The sequence below is a fragment of the Enhydra lutris genome, unplaced genomic scaffold (genome assembly GCF_002288905.1).
Source record: "Enhydra lutris kenyoni isolate GAN:26980312 unplaced genomic scaffold, ASM228890v2 scaffoldscaffold35, whole genome shotgun sequence".
In the NCBI taxonomy this organism is placed as follows: Eukaryota; Metazoa; Chordata; class Mammalia; order Carnivora; family Mustelidae; genus Enhydra; species Enhydra lutris.
In genome coordinates this window covers 345,606-368,131 of record NW_019154119.1, presented here as the reverse complement: position 1 = coordinate 368,131, position 22,526 = coordinate 345,606, and the positions used below count along the sequence as shown (strand labels likewise).

At 37.3% G+C, this 22,526-nt stretch overlaps 1 protein-coding gene across 3 annotated transcripts in view; it reads left to right on the top strand.

The window, feature by feature from the left end:
• Positions 1-22,106, top strand: part of LOC111154087 (solute carrier family 30 member 6) — a 41,445-nt gene extending 19,339 nt beyond the window's left edge. Inside the window, exons 5-14 of one of the 3 annotated variants that reach the window (XR_002641062.1) lie at positions 109-189; positions 980-1,015; positions 2,152-2,246; positions 4,169-4,217; positions 4,726-4,845; positions 8,029-8,131; positions 9,167-9,214; positions 10,215-10,283; positions 16,862-19,684; positions 21,997-22,106. Coding sequence is in view for 1 of the 3 variants with exons in the window: in XM_022513456.1 (XP_022369164.1) it covers positions 109-189; positions 980-1,015; positions 2,152-2,246; positions 4,169-4,217; positions 4,726-4,845; positions 8,029-8,131; positions 9,167-9,214; positions 10,215-10,283; positions 16,862-17,362 (1,102 nt within the window). In the remaining 2 variants the exon portion in view is untranslated. Of the gene's footprint in view, positions 1-108; positions 190-979; positions 1,016-2,151; positions 2,247-4,168; positions 4,218-4,725; positions 4,846-8,028; positions 8,132-9,166; positions 9,215-10,214; positions 10,284-16,861; positions 20,310-21,747; positions 21,779-21,996 lie in introns of those variants that run through there. The other 2 variants (XR_002641063.1, XM_022513456.1) reach the window with 2 other exon arrangements.
• The last annotated feature ends 420 nt before the right edge of the window (positions 22,107-22,526 follow it).

Here is a 22,526-nt window from a genome sequence, read left to right as displayed (position 1 = left end):
CTTATGGTAGGCACATTTGAAAATTGAGTAGTGAATAAATGAATGAAAATGTGTTCTGGAGATACTGGTTTATGAATTGTGCTGATCTAATTAATTTTCTGATTTCAGATTTGAAAGATTAGAAGTCTTAGCTGTATTTGCCTCCACAGTCTTGGCACAGTTGGGAGCTCTCTTTATATTAAAAGAAAGGTACATTTGTATACAATGTTACTGTCATTGTAAATTCTACATATGCCACCTTTGAGAACATGAATTCGTGAGACACTGGGTTGATTTGAAGATGAAATTAAGATGAACAGTACTGGAGTTTTGATAGTATGGCTTCCTAGTGTTTCAGACTTTTATCCCTTCTTTTCACTCTTCTTTTATTACTTAATTTTGATGCTACTAAATCCCGGGCAGGTGTGAAAGAAAGGGCTTCAGTCAGACATGTTTTAATGCTGAGTTACAAACCCACTGAAACAGGTTTTGTGGGGGGCCTGGATAGCTCAGTCGTTAAGCATCTGCCTTTGGCTCAGGTCATGATCCCAGAGTCCTGGGATCAGTCCCCATATTGGGCTCCCTGGTTGGCAGGAAGCCTGCTTTTCCCTTTCCTACTCCCCCTGCTTGTGTTCCCTCTCTCACTGTCTCTCTCTCTCTGTCAAATAAATAAAATCTTAAGAAAAAAGGAAGTTTTTTAGAGAAAATTGATATTACATATTAAGAATAATTTGTAAGTCTCTTTGCCTGATCTCTGCTAATAATCAGCAGTTGGATATCATATTAAAAGATTTTGTCCAGGACACCTGGCTTACTCAGTTGGAAGAGCGTGCAACTCTTGATCTTAGGGTCTTGAGTTTGAGCCCTATGTTGGATGTAGAAATTAATTAATTAATTAAAAAAATATTTTGTTCACTTATTGGATTAATTCTATATTTAATAAGGCTTTTTAATTTCATAATTTGTAGAACTAACCTAATACATTATTTCTTTCTTTTAGTGCAGAGCGCTTTTTGGAGCAGCCTGAGATACACACGTGAGATTTTGCTTTTGACATAATATATAACTATTATGTTTGATTCCCAGTTATTAAGTGGCATATTAGGAATAATGGTTACTTTAGCCAATGTCAGAGTTCAGAGTGTGGCAATATACATTTCACAGATACTTCACAAACAAAATTCCCAAATCCCAAGACAGCTTCTCACCCTTAACTATTCCTAAGCTCTTTCGTTTTATATTACACAAGAAAACCTTTGTACTCTGGCTTTAGGTCCCTCATTATTTCCAGGCCTAGGTCAACACACTAAACGAGCCCCATTGAGTTGCTATAATTTAAATTTTGATGCCCAAAAATCTTTTAGGAGCATCTTTAGAAAAGAGAATTGTTATTATCTACTACACATAATTGCCAAATATATGGACTTATCTATTTGATCAGTTTAATTCAGGATATCCTGACCTGTCTAGTATAATATAAACCAAAAACCATTGCATTTATATGGATTTATAACAGCAGATACCTGTGAGAAGATACTGTTAATGCTAAGAATCAGTTTTGGTTCTATGTAAGATGGAGCAATAGGACATGGATTATGGAGCTTGAAAGCAAGTTCAGAATGTGGCTCTGCAAATCCCAAACCACTGAAGCAGACCACTCTTCCTATCTTTTTGTCTGCATGCTAAAGTTGCATATTGGTATTAACAAGATAAAAGTAATGGTGGGGGGGACGCCTGGGTGGCTCAGTTGGTTTAGCAGCTGCCTTCGGCTCAGGTCATGATCCCAGCATCCTGGGATCGAGTCCCACATCGGGCTCCTTGCTCAGCGGGGAGCCTGCTTCTCCCTCTGCCTCTGCCTACCCCTCTGTCTGCCTGTGCTCATGCTCTCTCTCTCTCTCTCTCTCTCTCTAACAAATAAATAAATAAAATCTTTAAAAAAAAAAAAAAAAGTAATGGTGGGGGCACCTGGGTGGCTCAGTCATTAAGCATCTGCCATTGGTTCAGGTAATGATCCCGCCCCGCATAGGGCTCCCTGCTCAGTGGGAAGCCTGCTTCTCCCTCTCTGACTCCCCCTGCTTGTGTTCCCTCTCTCGCTGTGTCTCTCTGTCAAATAAATAAAATCTTTAAAAAAAAAAAAAAAAAAGTAATGGTGAATGTTATTATTCTTTCTAGGGGAAGATTATTAGTTGGTACTTTTGTGGCTCTTTCCTTCAACTTGTTCACAATGCTTTCTATTCGGAATAAACCTTTTGCTTATGTCTCTGAAGGTAAGATTTTTATTTACCATTAATTAAAAAATCCAATTAATCTCTTATAAAAACAAGTCTGTGCTTATTTCCTTAACTCATAAATCAATGAGAAAGTTTATCGTGAAGAGAGAACTACCCTAGAGGTTCTCAGGTCTTCTCTAAGTAGAGAATTATAAAACAAAATCTAATTATTTCAAACTTTAAAATAATGTATTACTTAAAAACAGGCAGAACTGACTTATATATTAAATTTATATGATGAAAAATTACATTTGCCAAAAAACACGAATGGGATTTTAGATGTATAACCTACCTACAAAAAGTCTATTGCAAGCATTTTGGAAGCATCAGTATACTTGAAATAGTTGATGTACTCTTTGCAAATAATTGTATTCTGTTAAATTCCCAGGAACTTCTTTTTGTCAGTGGTGGATGGGCGTATATTATAAAGTAGCATATATGTTTTGAAATACTCATTTGTTTTCAAGTCTTTAAAAATTCAGACTGATACTTCACTTCAGTGGTCAAAATTATTATCATTTTTCAGTCATTTCCATGTTCTGGAATTCCATTAACCCACTAAGTGTTAATCACTAATTGTTGGAGAAGTGAGGTAAAAAGAAAAGTGGGCTGTGTTCACAGACCCATACTTTGAAGCAAAGATTGGAGAGGGTCTTTTTAGGTCTCACTGATGTGAACACTAGGACAGCCAAGAGAAGAAAGCTCTCTGAGTTGCCCATTTAAATTTAAACAACTTTATGAATATTATGAAGCATGAGTTGTATTTATATGAATTAGAGTTTAAGAATTACTGCATGAACTAAAAAATTAAATAGTGATATTTGTAATGTCCAGAATTATTTTGAAAAAAATTACAAATTATTAAAATAGTATAACATTCATTCTAGAAATTTTAAGAAGGTACAGTGTTTTAGAAATGATATCTCTCCCTAAAGATCAGAAAGAGGTTTTCCTTTTATAAATAATGCTATAATCTGCTTTTTTATACCGAATATCTTGTATGCATCTCTGAGTCTTCTGTAGGATAAATTCCCAGAGAAGAAATTGTAAGTGGGTTGGAAATATATTTTAAGTCATTGATATATATTGTGCCAGACTTATTTCAGAAGGGTTATCTAATTTGTATTTTCATTAGCTGGATATTTGTGACATTAGTTGAAATTTGAGTGGAAGATAATACTGAACACTTCCTGTCTACCAGGCACTGTGCTAAATTCTTTATGTAGATTAACCCATTTAATTCTCCCTAAACCATACGAAGTAAACAATTTTATTATTCCTATTTTATACAGAGGCACTGAGAGATTAAATCACTTGCCCCAGGCGACACATTTAGCTAAGGCAGAGCTGGGTTTTAAGCCAGGTAGTCTAGCATCAGAGTCTTTTCTTAACTGCTCCACTATATGGCTTTTGTATAAAGTTTGCCGATCTTTTTAACATCATGTTACACATTAAAAAGTGAATATTTCTATAACCCTGAGATCAGTGTAAGAGGGTGCTTGAACCTGCAGGCTACTTATTCAGGGACAGTATCTGGCCGGTGTCTGCATGTCCCGGATCCCTACTTGCCCTTTGTGAGAGCTGAGAGAATTAATTGGTTTACCTATAACCCATTCTCAGCACACTGGTTAGGAAGTTCTGCTTTACATTTAAGGAGCCTTTAAAACTTAAAATTAATAGTAACAGTGGCATATGTAAGCTTACTAATTCCTTCAGGTCAGTGATACAAATAGTTGAAACTGCTTTTATTTTATTATCTTGAAGGCTTAAAAGAGAAAAAAGGTCCAGATTTGAATAGCATGTCCTTTTGTAAAATGTGATACAGTCATTGCCAAACTTATTTTTTAATTAAGGAAATAAAATATTTCTGATAGTGCTTTTTTTTCTATAGAGGTAATTTAAGTGTTTTCTTCTTAAAGCTGCTAGTACGAGTTGGCTTCAAGAGCATGTTGCGGATCTTAGTCGAAGGTAAGATGTTATGTATGGGGTTTCGTGATACACGTAATTTCAGAGGGATGCACAAGAAACTCATCTGTCATGGGAACTTAGATTATTTGTTACCGAAGTTACTACATGAATCTTACAGATCAGACTCTTATTCTCCTACTTTTTCTGACTTCTTTTTTTTAAGATTTTTATTTATTTTAGAGCAAGAGAGAGCACACGGTGTGGGCGAGGGGCAGGAGAAGGAGAAGCAGGCTCCCTGCCAAGCAGGGAGCTCAACATGGGTTCAGTGTGGGGCTGGGTCCCAGGACCCTGGGATCATGACCTGAGCTGAAGGCAGATGCCCCACTGAGTGAGCCACTTAGGCATTCCAATTACTTTTTAACTGATGATGTAGGAGACCTTTATGAGTGAGAGAGCTTTGTTCGCAAATCTTCTTTGCTTTCTGTAAAAGACGTATGTTAGTAAAATACAAGATTTTCATCAATGTTACATTGAGTTCTGCTAATGAATATTCTTTATTTCTTCATAGCTTGTGTGGAATTATTCCGGGACTTAGCAGTATCTTCCTTCCCCGGATGAATCCATTTGTTTTGATTGATCTCGCTGGAGCATTTGCTCTTTGTATTACATATATGCTAATTGAAATTAAGTAAGTATTTTTTATTACTGTCAAGTGGTTTCCGTTTGGGGTGCCTGACTTTTAAAGGCATCTGTGGGGTGGATAAGAATTGAGCTTAGAGCATGTTTGCTTATGGCCTGTGTAACTGTGGTTAAGTCTTGTCCTTAAGTGTCTTCATCTGAAAAATTAAGGGGGTTGGATTCATCACGTATTTTTCATCATAGTCTATAATTCAGACTAGAAAACTGTTTAAATTCCCTACTGCTGACCTAGTGAGTTGAAACAGAGATGTCAGTAAGAGAGAGATAAGCCATGGCTATTGTTGCTTAGAGAAGGAAGAGGATGTAGGTGTGAAACCATTTTTAAATGGCAAGCCTTTTAGGAAATATACTTTATAGCTGCTTTAAGCTTAGTGTTTTATAAGATTTTTTTACTACCTACCCTTTAAATATTAGTGTTTACTAGGATCTTTCCTTAATTATTCTTTTTCCTCTTTTACATACTCTCCTGGGAGATTACATTCTCTTACTTGTTTTTATTTATAACCTCTGAGTTTCCCAAACCTTTATTTCTAGTCTGGATGTCTGTTGAATTCCAAAAGGCGTATCCTACTGACTTCTATTCTTGTCTACAGCAGTTGAACTTATTTTCCCCATCCCCAAAGCTGTTTGTTCTTGTATTTCCCATCTCAGGGAATCCTACTGCCATCTATTGCATTGCATTGTTTTTTTTTAAATTGTGTTAAAACATATATAACATAAAACTAAAATTTTAACCAATTTTAAGCACACAGTTCAGTGACATTAAATACCTTCACATCATTGTATAAGTATCACCACGGTCCGTCTCCAGAACTTTTTTATCTTCCCTACCTGAAACTAAGTACCCATTAAATAGTAACTCCCCCTCTTCCTTGCCCCAACCCCTGTAGAAGAGAAGAACCACTCTTCTACTTTCTGTCTCTATGAATTTGATGAAGTCCTTCCTGTAAATGAAATCAGGCAATATTTGACCTTTTCTGTTTGGCTTATTTCACTAAGCATAATGTTTTCAGGATTCATCCATGTTTAGTATGTGTCAGAATTTTCTTCCTTCTTAAGGTTGAATAATATTCCATTGTACATAAAAACACATTTTGCCGACCTATCCATTGCTGGAGATTTGGATTATTGCCACATTTTCACTATTGTGACTAGTGCTGCTGTGAATGTGGGTCTACAATATCTGTTTGAGTCCCTGCTTTCAATTCTTGTGGGCAATTACCCAGAAGTAGAATTGCTGGATTATATGGTAATTCAGTGTTTAATTTTTTTAGGAACTCCAGTGCATTCTTAAATAACCTACTTCTCCCTCCTCCCCTCTCATCCCTCCCAAAGCCACTTCTAATTGGCCACCCAGTCTTGTGTTTGGTTTTTTGTTTTTTTTTTTTAAAGATTTTATTTATTTATTTGACCGACAGAGAGAGATCATAAGTAGGCAGAGAAGCAGGCAGAGAGAGAGGAGGAAACAGGCTCCCTGCCGAGCAGAGAGCCGGATGTGGGGCCCGATCCCAGGACCCTGAGATCATGACCCGAGCCGAAGGCAGAGGCTTTAACCCACTGAGCCACCCAGGCGCCCCTTGTGTTTGTTTTTTTTTAAGTTTTTATAGTCACTATGCTGTATATTACATCCTCAGAATTTACATGTCTCATAACTGCAAGTTTGTATCTTCTGATCACCTTCACCCATTTCTTCCCCCTCTTCCCCCCTGCATCTGACAGCCACCAAACTGTTCTGTTTCTTATGATTTTTAGATTGCACATATAAGGGAGATCGTAATAGTATTTATCTTTCTCTGTGGTGTTATTGTAAATGGCATGGTTTCCTTCCAGTTTTGTGTGTATGTCTTTGGGTGTGTACAACTCACATTTTTTATCCCTTCATCTGTCAGTGGATACTTAGGTTGTTTCCATGTCTTGGCTGTTGTAAATAACAGTCTTGTCAGCTAGTGTGATTAGATCTTTCTTTTTAATTTGTCTGCGCCTTCCCATTCTCCTTGCTGCTGCCCATATTGAGGCCTTACCATTTCCTTGATCTCATTAGAATAGTCTTCTGGTCTTCTATCATTCTCACACCTCTCTAGTTACCTCCCATTTTGCTGCTAACGTCATCATTCAAAATTGCAGTCTGACCTTAACATTTTCTTGTTTCAAAATCCTCTTCTTCACATACTTAAGAATATAAAAGTTGTTAGAATGATAAAGCCCCTGCCACCCTTACTGGCCATCCAGCTGTGTGTACTTACCTGCTCTTGTTTCAGTGCTGTATCAGGACTTTGTGCCTCTGCGCATGCTGCTTTCCCTGTCTGCGGCATCTTCCTCCCATCTGCTCGCTCATATTGGAGGAGTCAGCTCAGATGTCCCCTCTTTTTATATTGAGTCCTTCTGGATTATCCCTTTCTCAGGAGTCTTGTTGCTCACTCTGTGCATCCATGATACCCTATAGGACTACTTTGTTCCCACATTGCTTTATTTTCTTTACATGGGTATCTCCTGCTGTTTCAAAGGTAGGGACTATGTCTTACCTCCATTTTCTGTTCCCAGCATGTGGGGGAAAAGTAAAAAAAGAGTTCATGATCAGCTTGTAAACATTTTGGTCTGTCTTCTTAGTAAAACAGCCTGAGCTGCTGATGAGTGTTGTACTCTAGTGGCCAGTGTTCCTCTGACAGACTCCTGTGGAATCCCACTTTGTGTAATTCCTAGGGAGTTTCAAAAAAATTCTTAGTACTAATAATTGGAAAGGTGGTGCTTACAGGAAATTGCCAGAATCACTGATGAAATACATTAGTCTTCTCTGTATAAGAAATTACTAGGTGAAGGTTTTTATTTGTGGCAACAAGTGGATATATGTGAAATCTTTCTACCTGGCAAGTAGATTGAGAATACGTAATTGGAAAATATTCACATTTTTTTCTTTCACCATCTCTTCACACTGCTTAACATAATTATTATTTTCCATTAAACTTTGGCAGGAAGGATTCTGAAAACGTTTTGTTGTTGTTTTTTGTTTGGTTGGTTTTTTGGATGTTTTTTTTGGAGACACTCCCATTGCCAGTAGTGGCCATTATTGCTAAAACAGTCCTGTTGCTTTAGATAATTGATGTTTTGGAAGATTGAATTGTAAGTAGCCCAATGAGGCATACATTTAAAATTCGGAATTGTTTTTTCCTTTTAGCAATTATTTTGCTGTAGACACTGCTTCTGCCATAGCCATTGCTCTGATGACGTTTGGCACTATGTATCCCATGAGCGTGTACAGTGGCAAAGTGTTACTGCAGGTAAGGGTCTTCTTTCGATTACACGCTTAATATTAGTCACAGTTTTCTACCAGATTACAAAATTATATGTGCTTTTCTATCACATTGTGAAATTTTTAGCTACTGGAAGTCCCCATCAGAAATAGTCAAACAATAATCTCTGAAGTCTATATAGTAAGAACCAGATAATTCTGTTGGCCCATAAAATAGGCACAAATCTTTCCATATTTATAATACAAAATCATAAGCTAAAAATATTTCGCCTCTAATGTTTCAAGTGGAAACAATGTTAATTAGAAATTTTTTTTACATACTGATTTTCCCCCAGTAAATGTGCTTTATCTATTTTGTAATCTGGTTGTGATTGTTTTCTTATTTCCTGTCCTTGAATTAATGAGACTTTTCAATTTCAAACTTAAAATTCAAAATGACAGATTACTATATATTTAAACAATAAGAACACCTATAGACAAGCACCTGAACACAAAGGTAGTTTCCCAGGGGTGACATATTTGTAAGCACTGCTTTTCCTTCTGTCTTACCTCATGCCTTTTCTAAAACTTAGGGGTACTAGCTCCAGCTCCAGAAGCAGTAATAACAATAAGATAATAGTTGTATGGTACTATCCCATATACGAAAGATTTTTAGTTGGTTGCTTGATTCTTCAAAAGGGTTGTTTGGGTCTAGAGATAATGCTTCTCTGTGAGATGAAAAATAAGTATGAGCTGATTCTTGTTATTGCCCCACTAGGTGGAGCCTACTGAAACCTCTCTTCACTAAATCATGTTAGGGCACATGTCATACAGTGCAAAGTCTGGTATAAGCCAATCTGTTAGTTTTAGGACCACTATGCAAGAGAAATTTTTTTTAAAGATTTTATTCATTTATTTGACAGAGAGACAGCAAGAGAGGGAACACAAGCAGGGGGAGTGGGAGAGGGAGAAGCAGCCTTCCCACTGAGCAGGGAACCTGACGCTGGGCCAAGCCGAAGGTAGACGCTTAACGACTACTAAAAACAAAATTTTTTTTATGTGTTTTATTTTATTTTCTCTCTAGACAACACCACCCCATGTTATTGGCCAGTTGGACAAACTTATCAGAGAGGTAAGATGGAATAGTAAATAAAATCATTTTAATTTATACTTAGAGGATGGAAAGAGTGGGTACAAATAATATTTTATTCAGTCTTACCTACATTTTATTTTAGAGGAGTTTGTATTGTTTATAATAACATAGTAGGAGATAAAATACAGTGACAAAAGTAAAAAATTTGAAGAATTGCTCAGCCTGGAAGCTTGAAATAAATGTGTAAGGGAAGGTACTGGTCTAGAGACCATACTACTAGCTTTCTAAATGCTATAGTTTTTATGAGTCTATGTTCAAATCCAGGACTTTGATTAAGTCAAAGGCCACTATTACATGTTGATTGATTATTTCACCATGTAACATATTGATCTGTGAGTTTAGATTTTTTATTTTATAAATATCTACCTCTTTACTAATGAAGGAATAGATAATTAAATTATTTGGATTTTGAAATATTTGAAATACTTCAAACTATTGGTTGTTGGTATCACAAAGGCCACTTTTACCAATATAGCTGGCTACTTGTCTTAGTGAAGCCTGTGTCTTTATACCAGTGGGCCATACACGATATGTCTGGTCTTAGAATTTCTTTTTGGCCCACATTCAAATAACAGCCTCTGTTGTGCAGAAACTTGTTAAAAGGGAATGCAGAGAAAGAAATGATAGAGAACCCCCCCCCCAAAGGGAGAAAAATCTAACACTGCAAGTGCTGGATATAAATATATGACATATTGACAAAATGAAAAGAACCATACATTGCTGAACAAGGTGGTTCTGGGGGTAGGTGGTGAAGACCTGATTCTGAAGGGATTGGGCCAGACAAGAAACAGAATCCAAGGTTTTGGCTCACTACCAAACAAGTAGAAATGATGTTGTGAGTGGTCTGAGACTTCTCTTGGCTAATGGGTGTCCTCATGCAGAGTTTGACCATGTCATTTCTAGGCTTTGATCAAGTCCATAATGTGACTAACTGTGTTGGATATGTCAAATACAAACCTATTTCTTTGTTTTTGATTAGGTATCCACCCTGGATGGAGTTTTAGAAGTTCGAAATGAGCATTTTTGGACCCTAGGTTTTGGCTCATTGGTATGTTTTCCATATTAATTTAGATAATTTACAGTATAGTTTATAATTTTTAAAACTAAAAAAGCATTTCTTTAAATTTTTTATAGTCTTTGATTACCATTTCTGTTCAATAGAGTCTAAAATGTAGATGGATTCAGTAACCTAATTGAGATTAATTGAAGGATATTTTTCTTTTTTTTTTTCCTTTCAAACTACTATTAATGATCTTCATACTGGGTTGTCCAGATAAGACAACTCTCTAGTCACACATTTCTGGATATGAAAATATCTGAAAAGTAAAAGGTACAATTTTTTTAAATTGTGGTTCTGCTTTTGGAGATTTTCCTGAATATGTTAAATAGTTAAAATAACACAACTTGCTTCAACATAAAATTCCATATTTTTTATATTAACCTTAAAAAGAAAACCAGTTATTTTACTAGCAAAAAATGGATTTATTTGGGAATAGAGAATTGCAATTTGGCACAAGCAAGCTACAGCAAAACCATAGGCAAGTCTGAAGAACAAAAGAAAGAATGCTCTTTTATATAGAGGGAAGGGGGGAGTTATAAGTGAAAAATCCAGTGGAGGAAACTGAGAGTTCAAGTGTTGTGGCTTTCATTGCTGAGTTGCTCCAGTCTCTCATTGGCTGGGATGTTGTGGGGGATGAAGGAAAGCCTCCTTTGTCCTGCTGATGTAATAAAGTCATAGCTAAAGTAGTATGGACTTGACCTCTCTTCCTCTTGAGTGTGCAGTTGACTGAAGGCCGGTAGTGACTAGGGCCGATAGTGCCTCAAAGCCCCTCCCTTCTGGCTTCCCAACTCCCATTTTAGTAAGGTTTCTTTTAATTAATTTTCACAAATCCACTTTGGACCCATTACCAGAGAGACTATTATGGCATGGTTTCATTCCTGTCAGAAATAATGAGGAAAATACTGAAAAGTACTCAGAAAAAGACTTTTTTTCATCACTGTAATACTTTCATGTAGAGAAACCTGCCATGACATTTTCTTATTTATACCCATATATGTACTCTCCTTAGAAAATGAGACCATGCTGTTTATAATTTGTTCTTTTCATATAATATATCATGAACAGTTCTTCTGTGTCACTAAATATTACTATTGTGCTCAGATTTTTTTTTCTCTTAAATGTGACTTGATCTTTGCCTAAATGCCTAAAGGTTTTTGGGTGTTTTTTTTTTTTTTTAATCCCATAATTTCACTAGACTATGTTTTGGTGTTGGTCTTTCTGGGTTAGTTACTCTAAGTATGCAATATATCCTTTCAATAATTTTATTTCAAAAATTTTTTTTAACTTTCAGGGAAGTTTTGTAATATTTGTTCTCTTGGTTGTTGGTGTTTTTTTTTTGTTTTGTTTTATTTTTTGTCTTCTTTGGGAACTCCCATTTCTTTTTTTTTTTTTTTTTTTTTTTTTAGTTTTTTTTTTTTTATTTGACAGAGAGAAAGAATCATGACCTGAGCCAAAGGCAGAGGCTTAACCCACTGAGCCACCCAGGCGCCCCGAGAACTCCCATTTCTGAAGTGGTTGTTTTTTTTCTTGTATTTCTTACTGTCTCATTTCTGAGGTTTTCTAATGCTGATTTATGTTCTTGTTTTATGTCTTTCAGCTTGTTTTGAAAAAATTGGCTATAGTTCTTACTCGTTCTCTTTTTTCTTATAATAACTTTGTGCGTGATTTGGATTCAGTCCTTTTCTCTTGCTCCTTTTTATAAAAAATTGTATTTCTGAACTTTATTTTTTTTATTTAAATTCAATTAGCCAACATAGAGTACATCATTAGTTTCAGATGTAGTGTTCAGTGATTCATCAGTTGCATATCACCCCCCCGCCCCCGTGCTCATCACCACAGGCGTCCTCCTTAATCCATCATCCAGTTACCCCATCCCCCGTCCACTTCCCCTTTCCGCAACCACTCAGTTCGTTTCCCAGAGTCAAGAGTCTCTCGTGGGTTTTCTCCATTTGATCTCTCCCAATTTTCCCTCCCTTCCCCTATGATCCTCTGTGCTATTTCTTATGTTCCACCTATGAGTGAAACCGTATGATAATTGTCTTCCTCCGGTTGACTTATTTCACTTAGCATAGTACCCTCCAGTCCCACCCTCATCAATGTAAATGGTGGGGATTCTTCCTTTCTGATGCAGAACTTCAAAACTAGGAGTGGTTTAGAGTAGTGTGTTTGAATTTATGGTTCTAAAGCTCCCTCTTCTGATGAGTCTGTGAAGTGAAAATTTTCTTTCTCCTGGTTCTATTCCCCCTATTTGTATCTGAATTTGTTTCTACTGTGTTGCCCAGTTTGAATTCTTTATCTTTTGTTTCTGCTGTATTGCTCAATGGTATTGGATTGGTAGGTTCAGAAACAATCGTTTGTTCTTAACCTGGGGCTTTATAATGGGAGTTTTGCTTGGCTACTTTGGAGAGCTCACAGGGCTTAGGCTGCTCCACCTCTTCTTACTGCAGACTCCGTGTACTCACCCGCTATTGAAATGTGTAGAACCGGGGCCCTGGGTGGCTCAGTGGGTTAAAGCCTCTGCCTTTGGCTCAGGTCATGATCCCAGAGTCCTGGGATGGAGCCCCAAGTCAGGTTCTCTGCTCAGCAGGGAGCCTGCTTCCTCCTCTCTCTCTGCCTGCCTCTCTGCCTACTTGTGATCTCTGTCTGTCAAATAAATAAAATCTTAAAAAAAAAAAAAATGTGTAGAACCCTGCCCAGTTTCCCAGCTGCCTTTTTCAAATTTGCTGTCCTAGATTTCCATTAAGTACAGGTTAGCTGCTTTGAGGTTTTTAGGTCAGTCAGATTTCCTGTCACTTCCTCCTCCACAGACACTGATACCTTGCAGGTTTTAAGCCTTGTAATTCGGGTTCCTTAGGGAAACCATGTTATGTAGGGTTTTTTTATAGATACCGCCCAGAGGATTTTGGATTTAATATCTTAGTTTTTCTGTTTTTTTCTGGAGATATTTGGGGCATTTCAAAAAAATGCCACTACTACTGCTGTTTTTCAGGAATCCCAACATAATTTTTAGTGGCTTAAGTTTTGTTTTTTGGTTTTTTTTTAAGATTTTATTTATTTATTTGACAGAGATCACAAGTAGGCAGAGAGGCAGGTAGAGAGAGAGAGGAAGGGAAGCAGGCTCCCTGCCGAGCAGAGAGCCCGATGTGGGGCTCAATCCCAGGACCCTGGGACCATGACCCGAGCCGAAGGCAGAGGCTTTAACCCGCTGAGCCACCCAGGCACCCCTAATGGCTTCAGTTTTCACATTATATGAATATGCCATCATTTATTTAATCGTTCCCCAATGGACAAAGTATTATTCCATTTTTCCCATATAAAAAGAGCTGGGGTGAACATTTTTGTGGAATAGCCTTTGCACAAACTTGTGATTATTCCTTAAGATTAATTTTTTAGAAGTTGTTTTTTGAGTCAAATGATACTCGTGTTGGGGCACCTGGCTGGCATGTAGAGCATGCGACTCTTGATCTCGGGGTTGTGGGTTTGAGCCCCAGGTTGGGTGCAGAGATTACTTAAAAATAAAATCTTTTTTTAAAAAAGGGATATTCACATTTTTATACTTTTGATATAGCCAAAATCACTTTCCAAAAATGGCTATACCAGTTTACATTCCTTCAGAAATGTAGTTCATTTTTTTAAAAAATTTATTTATTTGAGAGAGAGAGAGATAGTGGGAGGGTGGGTGGAGGGAGGGAGAGTCCCCAGCAGACTCTGCGCTGAGCACAGAGCCCAACAAAGGGCTCAGTGTCGTGATTCTGAGATCACAGCCTGATCACAGCCTAGAGTCAGATGCTCAGTTGATTTCGCCACCCAGGCACCCCCAAACGTAGTTCATCTTCAATCATTCTTTTAATTTTACCAATCTTAATAAAGTAGTAGATAAGTGTTTATTTAGCAAGGTGGCCTATGAACACAAAGAATATAGTCACCCAGCTGCTCGGGATATGTCTGCCTAACCTGCGCCCGCGCAGGGCCTAAGTAAGACCGAGGACAGAATAAAACAAGCTTGTAAGCTGCTGAGAGTCGTTGTCACAAGAGCCATAAATTACTGCAAACACCACAGCCATAGCAGACTTTGTCCAAGCTCCTGCACGGAAATGGTTTTCACTTACTTTAATTGCTTTAATTTCCGTAGCCGACTGAAAGAGATCACGGTGTCTTTTATAGTTTTGTCTAGTGATGACTGTGAGATGGTAGGGGCCAAGAAAAGGGAGAAATCAGAGATGACTTCATTTCAAGACATGGTTTGTCTTTTTTTTTTTTTTTTCCAAAGATTTTATTTATTTATTTGACAGAGAGATCACAAGTAGGCAGAGAGGCAGGCAGAGAGAGAGGGGGAAGCAGGCTCCCCGCTGAGCAGAGAGCCTGATGCGGGGCTCGATCCCAGGACCCTGAGATCATGACCTGAGCCAAAGACAGAGGTTTAACCCACTGAGCCACCCAGGTGCCCCAGACATGGTTTATCTTACATAAAAATAATAAACTAGAAGTCAAATTGAGGATTATATTTTCTTCATCTTATGATTGACGGTAACTCTCTCACTACTGCTAAAGTCACAGATTCAGACATATTTTAACAAAATCAACTACTTGGCTAATTTATATGCACTTTATTCTTTGTTATAATTTTTTTTCTTTTTTGAAAATCTGAGATTTGAGTTTATCTAAAAGTCAACATTGAATGTCTGCTGGATTTTTTTTTTTTTTTTTTTTTTTTTTTTACAGCAAGAGAGAAAATGGGGAGGGGAGACACAGAGGGAGAAGGAGAGAATCCTAAGCAGGTTCCACACTCATCATGGAGCCTGATCTGGGGCTTGATCTAATAGCCCTGAGATCATGAACTTATTCAAAACCAAGAGTTGGACACTTAACTGAGTGAGCCACCCAGGTGCCTTTCTGGTGGACATTTTATTTAATTTTAGTTACTATATATTTTTCACATAAGTTTTATTATGCAAAGAGTACCTGATTCTTAGAAAAATTAAAACTTATAACTAAGTCAAAGAGAAGAGAATAAAAACCTTTAATAATTCCACCCTCTAGAGATAAGTGCTGTTACTCTTGGCTATTTTTCTGTCTCTGTGTGTTTTAAACAAAATAGGATCATTGTTGTACCTACTCTTTTATTACCTACTTTAAAAACATAAAATATGGGGCGCCTGGGTGGCTCAGTTGGTTAAGCGTCTGCCTTCAGCTCAGATCATGATCTAAGGGTCCTGGGATCAAGTCCTGCCTCGGGCTCCTTGCTTGGCAGGGAGTCTGCTTCTCCCTCTACCCTTCCCTCCTGTTCATGCTTTCTCTCTCCCTCAAATAAATAATAAACTCTTAAATATGTATATAAAAATTAAGAAAAACAATGTATGATAAATGTCTTTTCAGTAAATAGACTTCTAGCTATTATTATAATGCCTGGGGTTCTCTATCGTCATAGTAACCCAGGCTAGAAACTTTGAGATCATCTTTGATTAATTGGTCCATATCCCTCACCATTACATCCATTTGGGTATCAGGTTCCCACACATCTAACCCATGGGATATCATCAATCCATCTGTCCCTCTCTGAGCCCACTGTATTTGTCCTGTCTCAGTCCTCTTCATTTCTAACCTAGACTTGTACTCATTTCCTACCTAATTTCCAATCATTCATACCTATAGCTTTTCTGAATTTTGACTATTTTACTTCTGATTGATTGCTGCTATTCAAATTTGTGATTTTTAGAGTCCTCTGCTAGCATTTCTTTTAACCTTACTACCTGCTTATCTTTCTTTCCTTCTATATTCTTTCTTCTTTGTTTCCTCTTTCCTTCTTTCTTGTTTTTCTCTTTCATTCTTTTTCTGCCCCCTAAAATATTTGTACTTTTTAATTAATAGTAATACTGCTTATTCTTGTCCAAATATACCATGCATTTTAATTGCTATTCTCTCAGCTTAAAATGCCTGTCTCCACCTTTTGAAATTACATTTATCCATCAACCGTAGATCAAATGCCATCTTTTTTTGAAGTCTTCCTCAATTTGTTAGTAGTTACCTTTTCTATCCTTCCACTGCATTTTCTATGTACTTTATATTCTGCCTTAAGTTATAGCATGCCTGCCCTCCTCCTATTTGTATTTCTCTTTTTTATATATTTTTAAAAGTCACATTTTATTTAAAGAGACATAAAGAACTTCATTAACTCTTCACATTGATAATCATTACTGAGTAGTCTTTAAGGAATACTGAGATACTATATTTTCTCTTGTTTTTTAGAAAATATCGAGGGGTGCCTGGGTGGCTCAGTCAGTTAGGCATCTGCCTTTACCTGAAGTCGTGATCCCAGGGTCCCTGGATCAAGCCCCTCTTCGGGCTCCCTGCTCGGCAGGGTCTGCTTCTCCCTCTGCCCCTCACCCTGCTTGTGCTTGTTCTCTCTCCCTCACTCTCAAATAAATAAGTAAAATCTTTTAAAAAAGCTTTTTTAAATAAAGAAAAGACCAAGTGCAGTTACAACTAAATCATAAATGTTTATTTCTAATGGAATTTTCAGTGATATAATTTTAAGGATCTCTTTTCTATGATTTTGCCCCTTTTAGGCTGGATCAGTTCATGTAAGAATTCGACGAGATGCCAATGAACAAATGGTTCTTGCTCATGTGACCAACAGGCTATACACTCTAGTGTCTACCTTGACTGTTCAGATTTTCAAGGATGATTGGATTAGACCTGCCTTACTCTCTGGGCCTGTTGCAGCCAACGTCCTAAACTTTCCAGATCATCACATAATTCCAATGCCTCCTTCAAAGGGTGCTGATGATTCAAACCCTATCACATCGACTCCAGCTAAACCTAGTAGTCCACCTCCAGAATTTTCATTTAACACCCCTGGAAAAAACATAAACCCAGTTATTCTCCTAAATACCCAAACAAGACCTTATGGTTTGGGTCTTAATCATGGACACACACCTTATAGTAGCATGCTTAATCAAGGACTTGGAGTTCCAGGAATTGGAGCAACCCAAGGATTCAGGACTGGTTTTACAAATGTGCCAAGTAGATATGGAACTAACAATAGAATTGGACAACCAAGACCATGATGTACTGTAATTTAATTTATTTTTATGAGGAATATTGACTCCTTGACTTCCAATTTATTTACTAATCCAACTGTGCATTGACTGTTCAATCATTTACTCTAAATGCTAGAGAATAGTGGGTTTGTTCCCATTACATGAAACTGATGAAACTTTATTTTTTTAAAATGTATTTGGGACTGTGAGAACCTTCTAAATGTCATAGGGTTTAAATAGGCTTCCTATAGAAAGTGTGTTTCTCTAAATTTGAATTTTGCTATTTTTGGTTTTATAGTTGACTGCAGTGTGATAGACATCATCTTTACAATAAGAGAACCACTTAATGGAACAGATCTGTCACATGATTAAAAGTATAATGTTTTCTTCAGTGAAATTTATAAACATGCTTCTTTAATGATATACATTTTAGGAAAGGGAAAAAAATGTCCATTCCAAAAGCAGAAGTCTCTTTTATAGCTTTTCCAAACTTAATTGCTACATTTTTCTTTGAGGTCCTCTTGATTTATGTCTTGCAAAAGAAAAGCAGAATTTTTTATCAGAAATTTTAGACCATATTCTACTATCTAGCATAATTTGAAATATGTTTTTTATAGTTTTTCTCATTAAAATATTTCAGTACATTTATAAATAGTCCGTGGTTCTCAAAGTGTTTTATTTTGCTTAAATGAATACCAAATCCTTTGGTAATGTGAAATGAAGGAATCGCAGTTTTCTGACTTACATAAAACAAACAAAAAACACCAAACACCCAAATACTGACATAATGATGGAATTTATCTTGTCACCCTTTCATTGGTTGACTTTTTAATCTCTCATTAACAAGATATATCAAATATATTATAAAATTTGTGGAATTCCATGCATAATACGGGATTTGATATCTTTTCAAAGTTGCATAAACAATATGAGTTTATATTATATAATTTTACCAAAACATAATAGACCCTAGGTTATAGAATACAGTATTGTTAGGTGTGTAACAGGCAATTTCTAACTATTTTGATTTGCTTTGTCAAAATCATAAATTGTTAACTGTGCTGAAGTGTAAGAATCATATGGATTATATTATTTTTTTATTATTTTCCAAATGCAAATGTTAAGGACTTGCCAACATGGCAAGTACTACTTATAAAAAATATCACGAACAGCAAATGACAAAAATTACCTGAGGTGTTTTTTGTATTTTGTTTTTATCACAAGTTTTATAACTAGAGTTTTAAAAAAGGTATTTTGAGAGCGGATTCAACTTCTCCGGAATCTAGTAGTCTTGGAGACTTTCGGCTTTTCCAGCCATCAGCCAGCTATGTGGAGATTTTTGTTTTTTGAAGAATTTGCCAGTTTCTTCAGTCAACTCATCCTTTTTAAAATATGAACAACATTTCCAAATCGGATTTCATGGTGGATTCACAAACGTCCAAGAAGCCACCTCTGTCAAGCAGAATTACCATCATCCTATAATAAGTGACCGTGTCCCAGCTTTTGCATGGTGAAGAGTTGGTCATTGACTTTAATATCTGCAGTCCTGTTCAGGCATTTGACCTGCTGAAGAACTAGAGCACACACGACCTTGACTGCTGGGGAAAATGAAATGTCGTAAAATGTACTATGGCAACCAGTTCCTTCTCCTTTGTCTTATGTCCTCCAGCTATTAGTATACCTATTGGTCTACTATTACAGGGTGATTTTTCCTCCGTTGACCTCATCCAAGTGGGTCATACATGAAATTTGAAGAACTGTCATGTACTGAGTGGAGATTAAGAGGTCTGTGCTGCCATCCTTTGCATGTCTTTTCCATTCTTATGGGATTTTTAAAGTGTGCAGGAACTGAACACAATTTTGCATGATGTTAAATGCCTGTTTTCCTCAACACCTCTTCAGAGGCAACACCTGTGTAGTTGTCCCACCAAAGGTGCTTTGATCCCCACCTACACTAAGAAATTTCCTGTGGATTCTAAAGGAATTGGCTCTACTTGCTGAAATTCACCAATGCCAACTGCTGCAGGTGATATTGGTCCATGCATTATTATATAACAAAGTCTTATTTGCCAAGCTCTGCCCAGCATCTGGATGTGAAAACAAGAAACTTGGCCAACACAGGTCTAGAGGCAGTAGTCTTACTAATAAATCTTACCGGAGTCATGTGAAACTAAACAAAGAAAGAAGTTTAAATTGACTACTTGGCCCATGGCTTGTGATTAAGAGCAAGTTCCATGGAGTGTAATTAACCCTGTCTGAGAAAATGCCATAGTGTAATACACTGTAACGGAAAAAAACACTGGGTTAGAAGTCAAGAGATTTGGATTCTGAGCCCGATGCTGCCACTATGTAAGTAGTTTGGTTACCATGGACAAGTCATTTAACTTCTCTAAGCTTTATCATCTGTAAAGTTAGGGTGGGGAATGAATTAGTTGATCTGTAAACAATCAGCTCTACAATTTTATGACTAAATCTACAAACTATGCCCATTTTTGCTAAACAGTACTGTCCCCAGAACGCCCTTCCAGTGACTACCTCAGCATACAGGCCAAGTGTTCCCTCCACCAACACCCAAGCCGTTAATTTGAGGTGCCATGAGAATCGAGAAGGTGAACCGCAGGCTAACACCATTTAGGTTTTTGTTTATTTCAGACTTGCCTTGAGTTAAATCTGTTAAGATCAAACAGATTTTCCTTAGACATCTTTCTTTGTCGGGGAGGATTATTTTGGAGGGTGTTGGAGAAAAGTTTAGGACGGGGTACCCTTAGCTTCCTAGGGTACAAAAGAATGGGCTACATTTTTCTTCCTTAAGTCTCCGAAGATACAGTTGGAATTACATACATGTATCAGCAAATGGAGGAGTCCTGAGTTTCAAGCCTCTGATTTAGCTGCTCGTAAACTGCCAATTTTTTGCTGGACTAAGGTATGCTGATCTTTTCGGGAGTCTAATCCACTTCTTAGTGGAAAGGAAATTCTTTTTACATTCCAAATTGTTTGAACCACACTGTTTGAATAAAGACATACAGGGGTTTTTCTCCCTGATGTTAAATAATTTTGCCTTGTTTCTTTATTCAATAGCTATTTATTGGTCATTTCGTTTTATTCAGCAAATACTTATTGAGCATCCAGTACATGCCAGGCACTGTGCTAAGTAAATGTTAACACACAGTAGATCAATTTTTGTGACCTATTCTTGAGACCAAAGGGAACGTAAGGATAAACAAATGATCCCTTCAAGTACCTAGTAATCATACTTGTGATAAGACACAGAACTATTGCACATGTTGTCAGATGGAACTCCCTCCCACTTCCTCCTCTTCTTAGGTTTTATTTTTCCTGGCATCCTCCTTTTTTTTTTTTTTTTTCTGAATGATGAAACTAAGGAAGTAAATTTCCATGGAAAAGGACAGCTAGAGGTCATGATGTCACACATCATCCTCTTATCAGGAAAGGAAGAAAAAGTTTGGAAAGGGCAAGTTAGGCAGACACTGTTGAGAAAGGATCATTTTTAGGTTATCTAATGGATTGCTAAAGAGACTTTCAGACTCTTGCACTGGATGAGCAAAGATTATTAAGTCACCAGGCTAAAAGTAATGGGTTACCCAGAACATTCATGGGCTCATGATGGCCTTTATTTACTAGTGTTTTGTTTTTTTTTTTAAGATTTTATTTACTTATTTGGCAGACAGACACAGAGAGAGAGGGAACACAAGCAAGGGAAGTGGGAGAGGGAGGAGCAGGCTTCCCGCTGAGCAGGGAGACTGATGTGGGGCTTGATCTCAGGACCCTGGGATCATGACCTGAGCCAAAAGCAGATGCTTAACGAATGAGCCACCCAGGTGCCCCTAAGTTACTAGTTTAAAAGCACCTTTAGTAACACTAATATCGTCACCATCAAACTGCCACACAACGTGCCTAGCTTTTTGCACAAAAGTTAACTTTGATAACACATGGCTAAGTTTCCTGACTAATGCTGTACCAGGCAAAAATCTTGTAGTACTGAGGTTAAAAAAAAAAAAAACTAAACTAATTGCTTAAGATTCTGAAATACATTCATGAAGGCAAGCGATCTATCACTGCTCATATAATTTCCTGTCAAATCCAACTGCTGAAAGTTTTTCAAATGTTTCTTTTCAAAAATGAACCTAGATGAAAAAGTAGAAGTAAGCATGTTAGTTGGAAGTGAAACAATTTTTTTTTCTTTTTAAGAGAAATGGCTATGTTTGGACTGTGTTTTGCTTAAAGAAATCCTAGAATGCTCTCTAGGTAGGGCAATGATTGTGAGTCTGCTCCATTATATTTACAAGTTACATTTTTCCTAAAGTGTAAGAAAATCTGATAGTAATTGGTACCAGTATAGCAGACCAATATAAGCCAATTATATATTTTTTCACTTTTCCTGATTCCTCCAGGAAATGGAAGATGACTTTAAAATTGAGGTGTAAGAGATGCTGTTAAATATTTGTCACAGTTTTTCAAAACTGGAGTGAGACTTCATCAACCTTAGATCATTTCCTCTTCTTGAGAACCAAACACTATTGTTTCTTGGGTATGGCATATTCCTAACTGTAAACTTGAGTAAGTGAGCCTCTTTCAGACCTGGGTTTTTGGGGTTGTCTTTTTTTAATGCTTCCTAATGGAACTTCCTCCATTCCTTTCAGAATAGGGCACTCCTGCAAAGGGAAGATGGATATCCTAGGCATGAAGTCCAAGACAATAGCCTAAGGAATGGAGGGGTCCAAAAAGTAGGTTTCTCGGTGTGAAAGCTTGCACAGAACATCACCCACCTGCTTGGACTGCTCACTTCTGGACTGTTACAGAAGAGGGAAATAAAGTTCTGTCTTCTGTAAGTCATGGTGTGGGAGGGTCTCCTGTTATACCAGCTTAAGCTTGTGCCTAACCTAACTCATACCTAGGGCCTCTTTCCTCTCTTCCTCCTTCCCATAAGGAGCCCGTCTTTATTGGTTGTAAGCATTTTTCGCCCTGCTCTCTCAGACTCGCGTTTATATCCTTTCAGCCTCTGCCTCTTTTCCATTTGCTTCCTCGCATGGAATGCACTCAGCCACATCTCTTGTCTCTATGTAAGGCTCCTTCCCTAAAGGGCAGCTTTTCTCCTCTATTAGCAGCAGGTTTTGCCACCTCAAAGGAATTTAACAAAGAATTTAAAGCTGGAATTTTTTTTAAGTGCTGC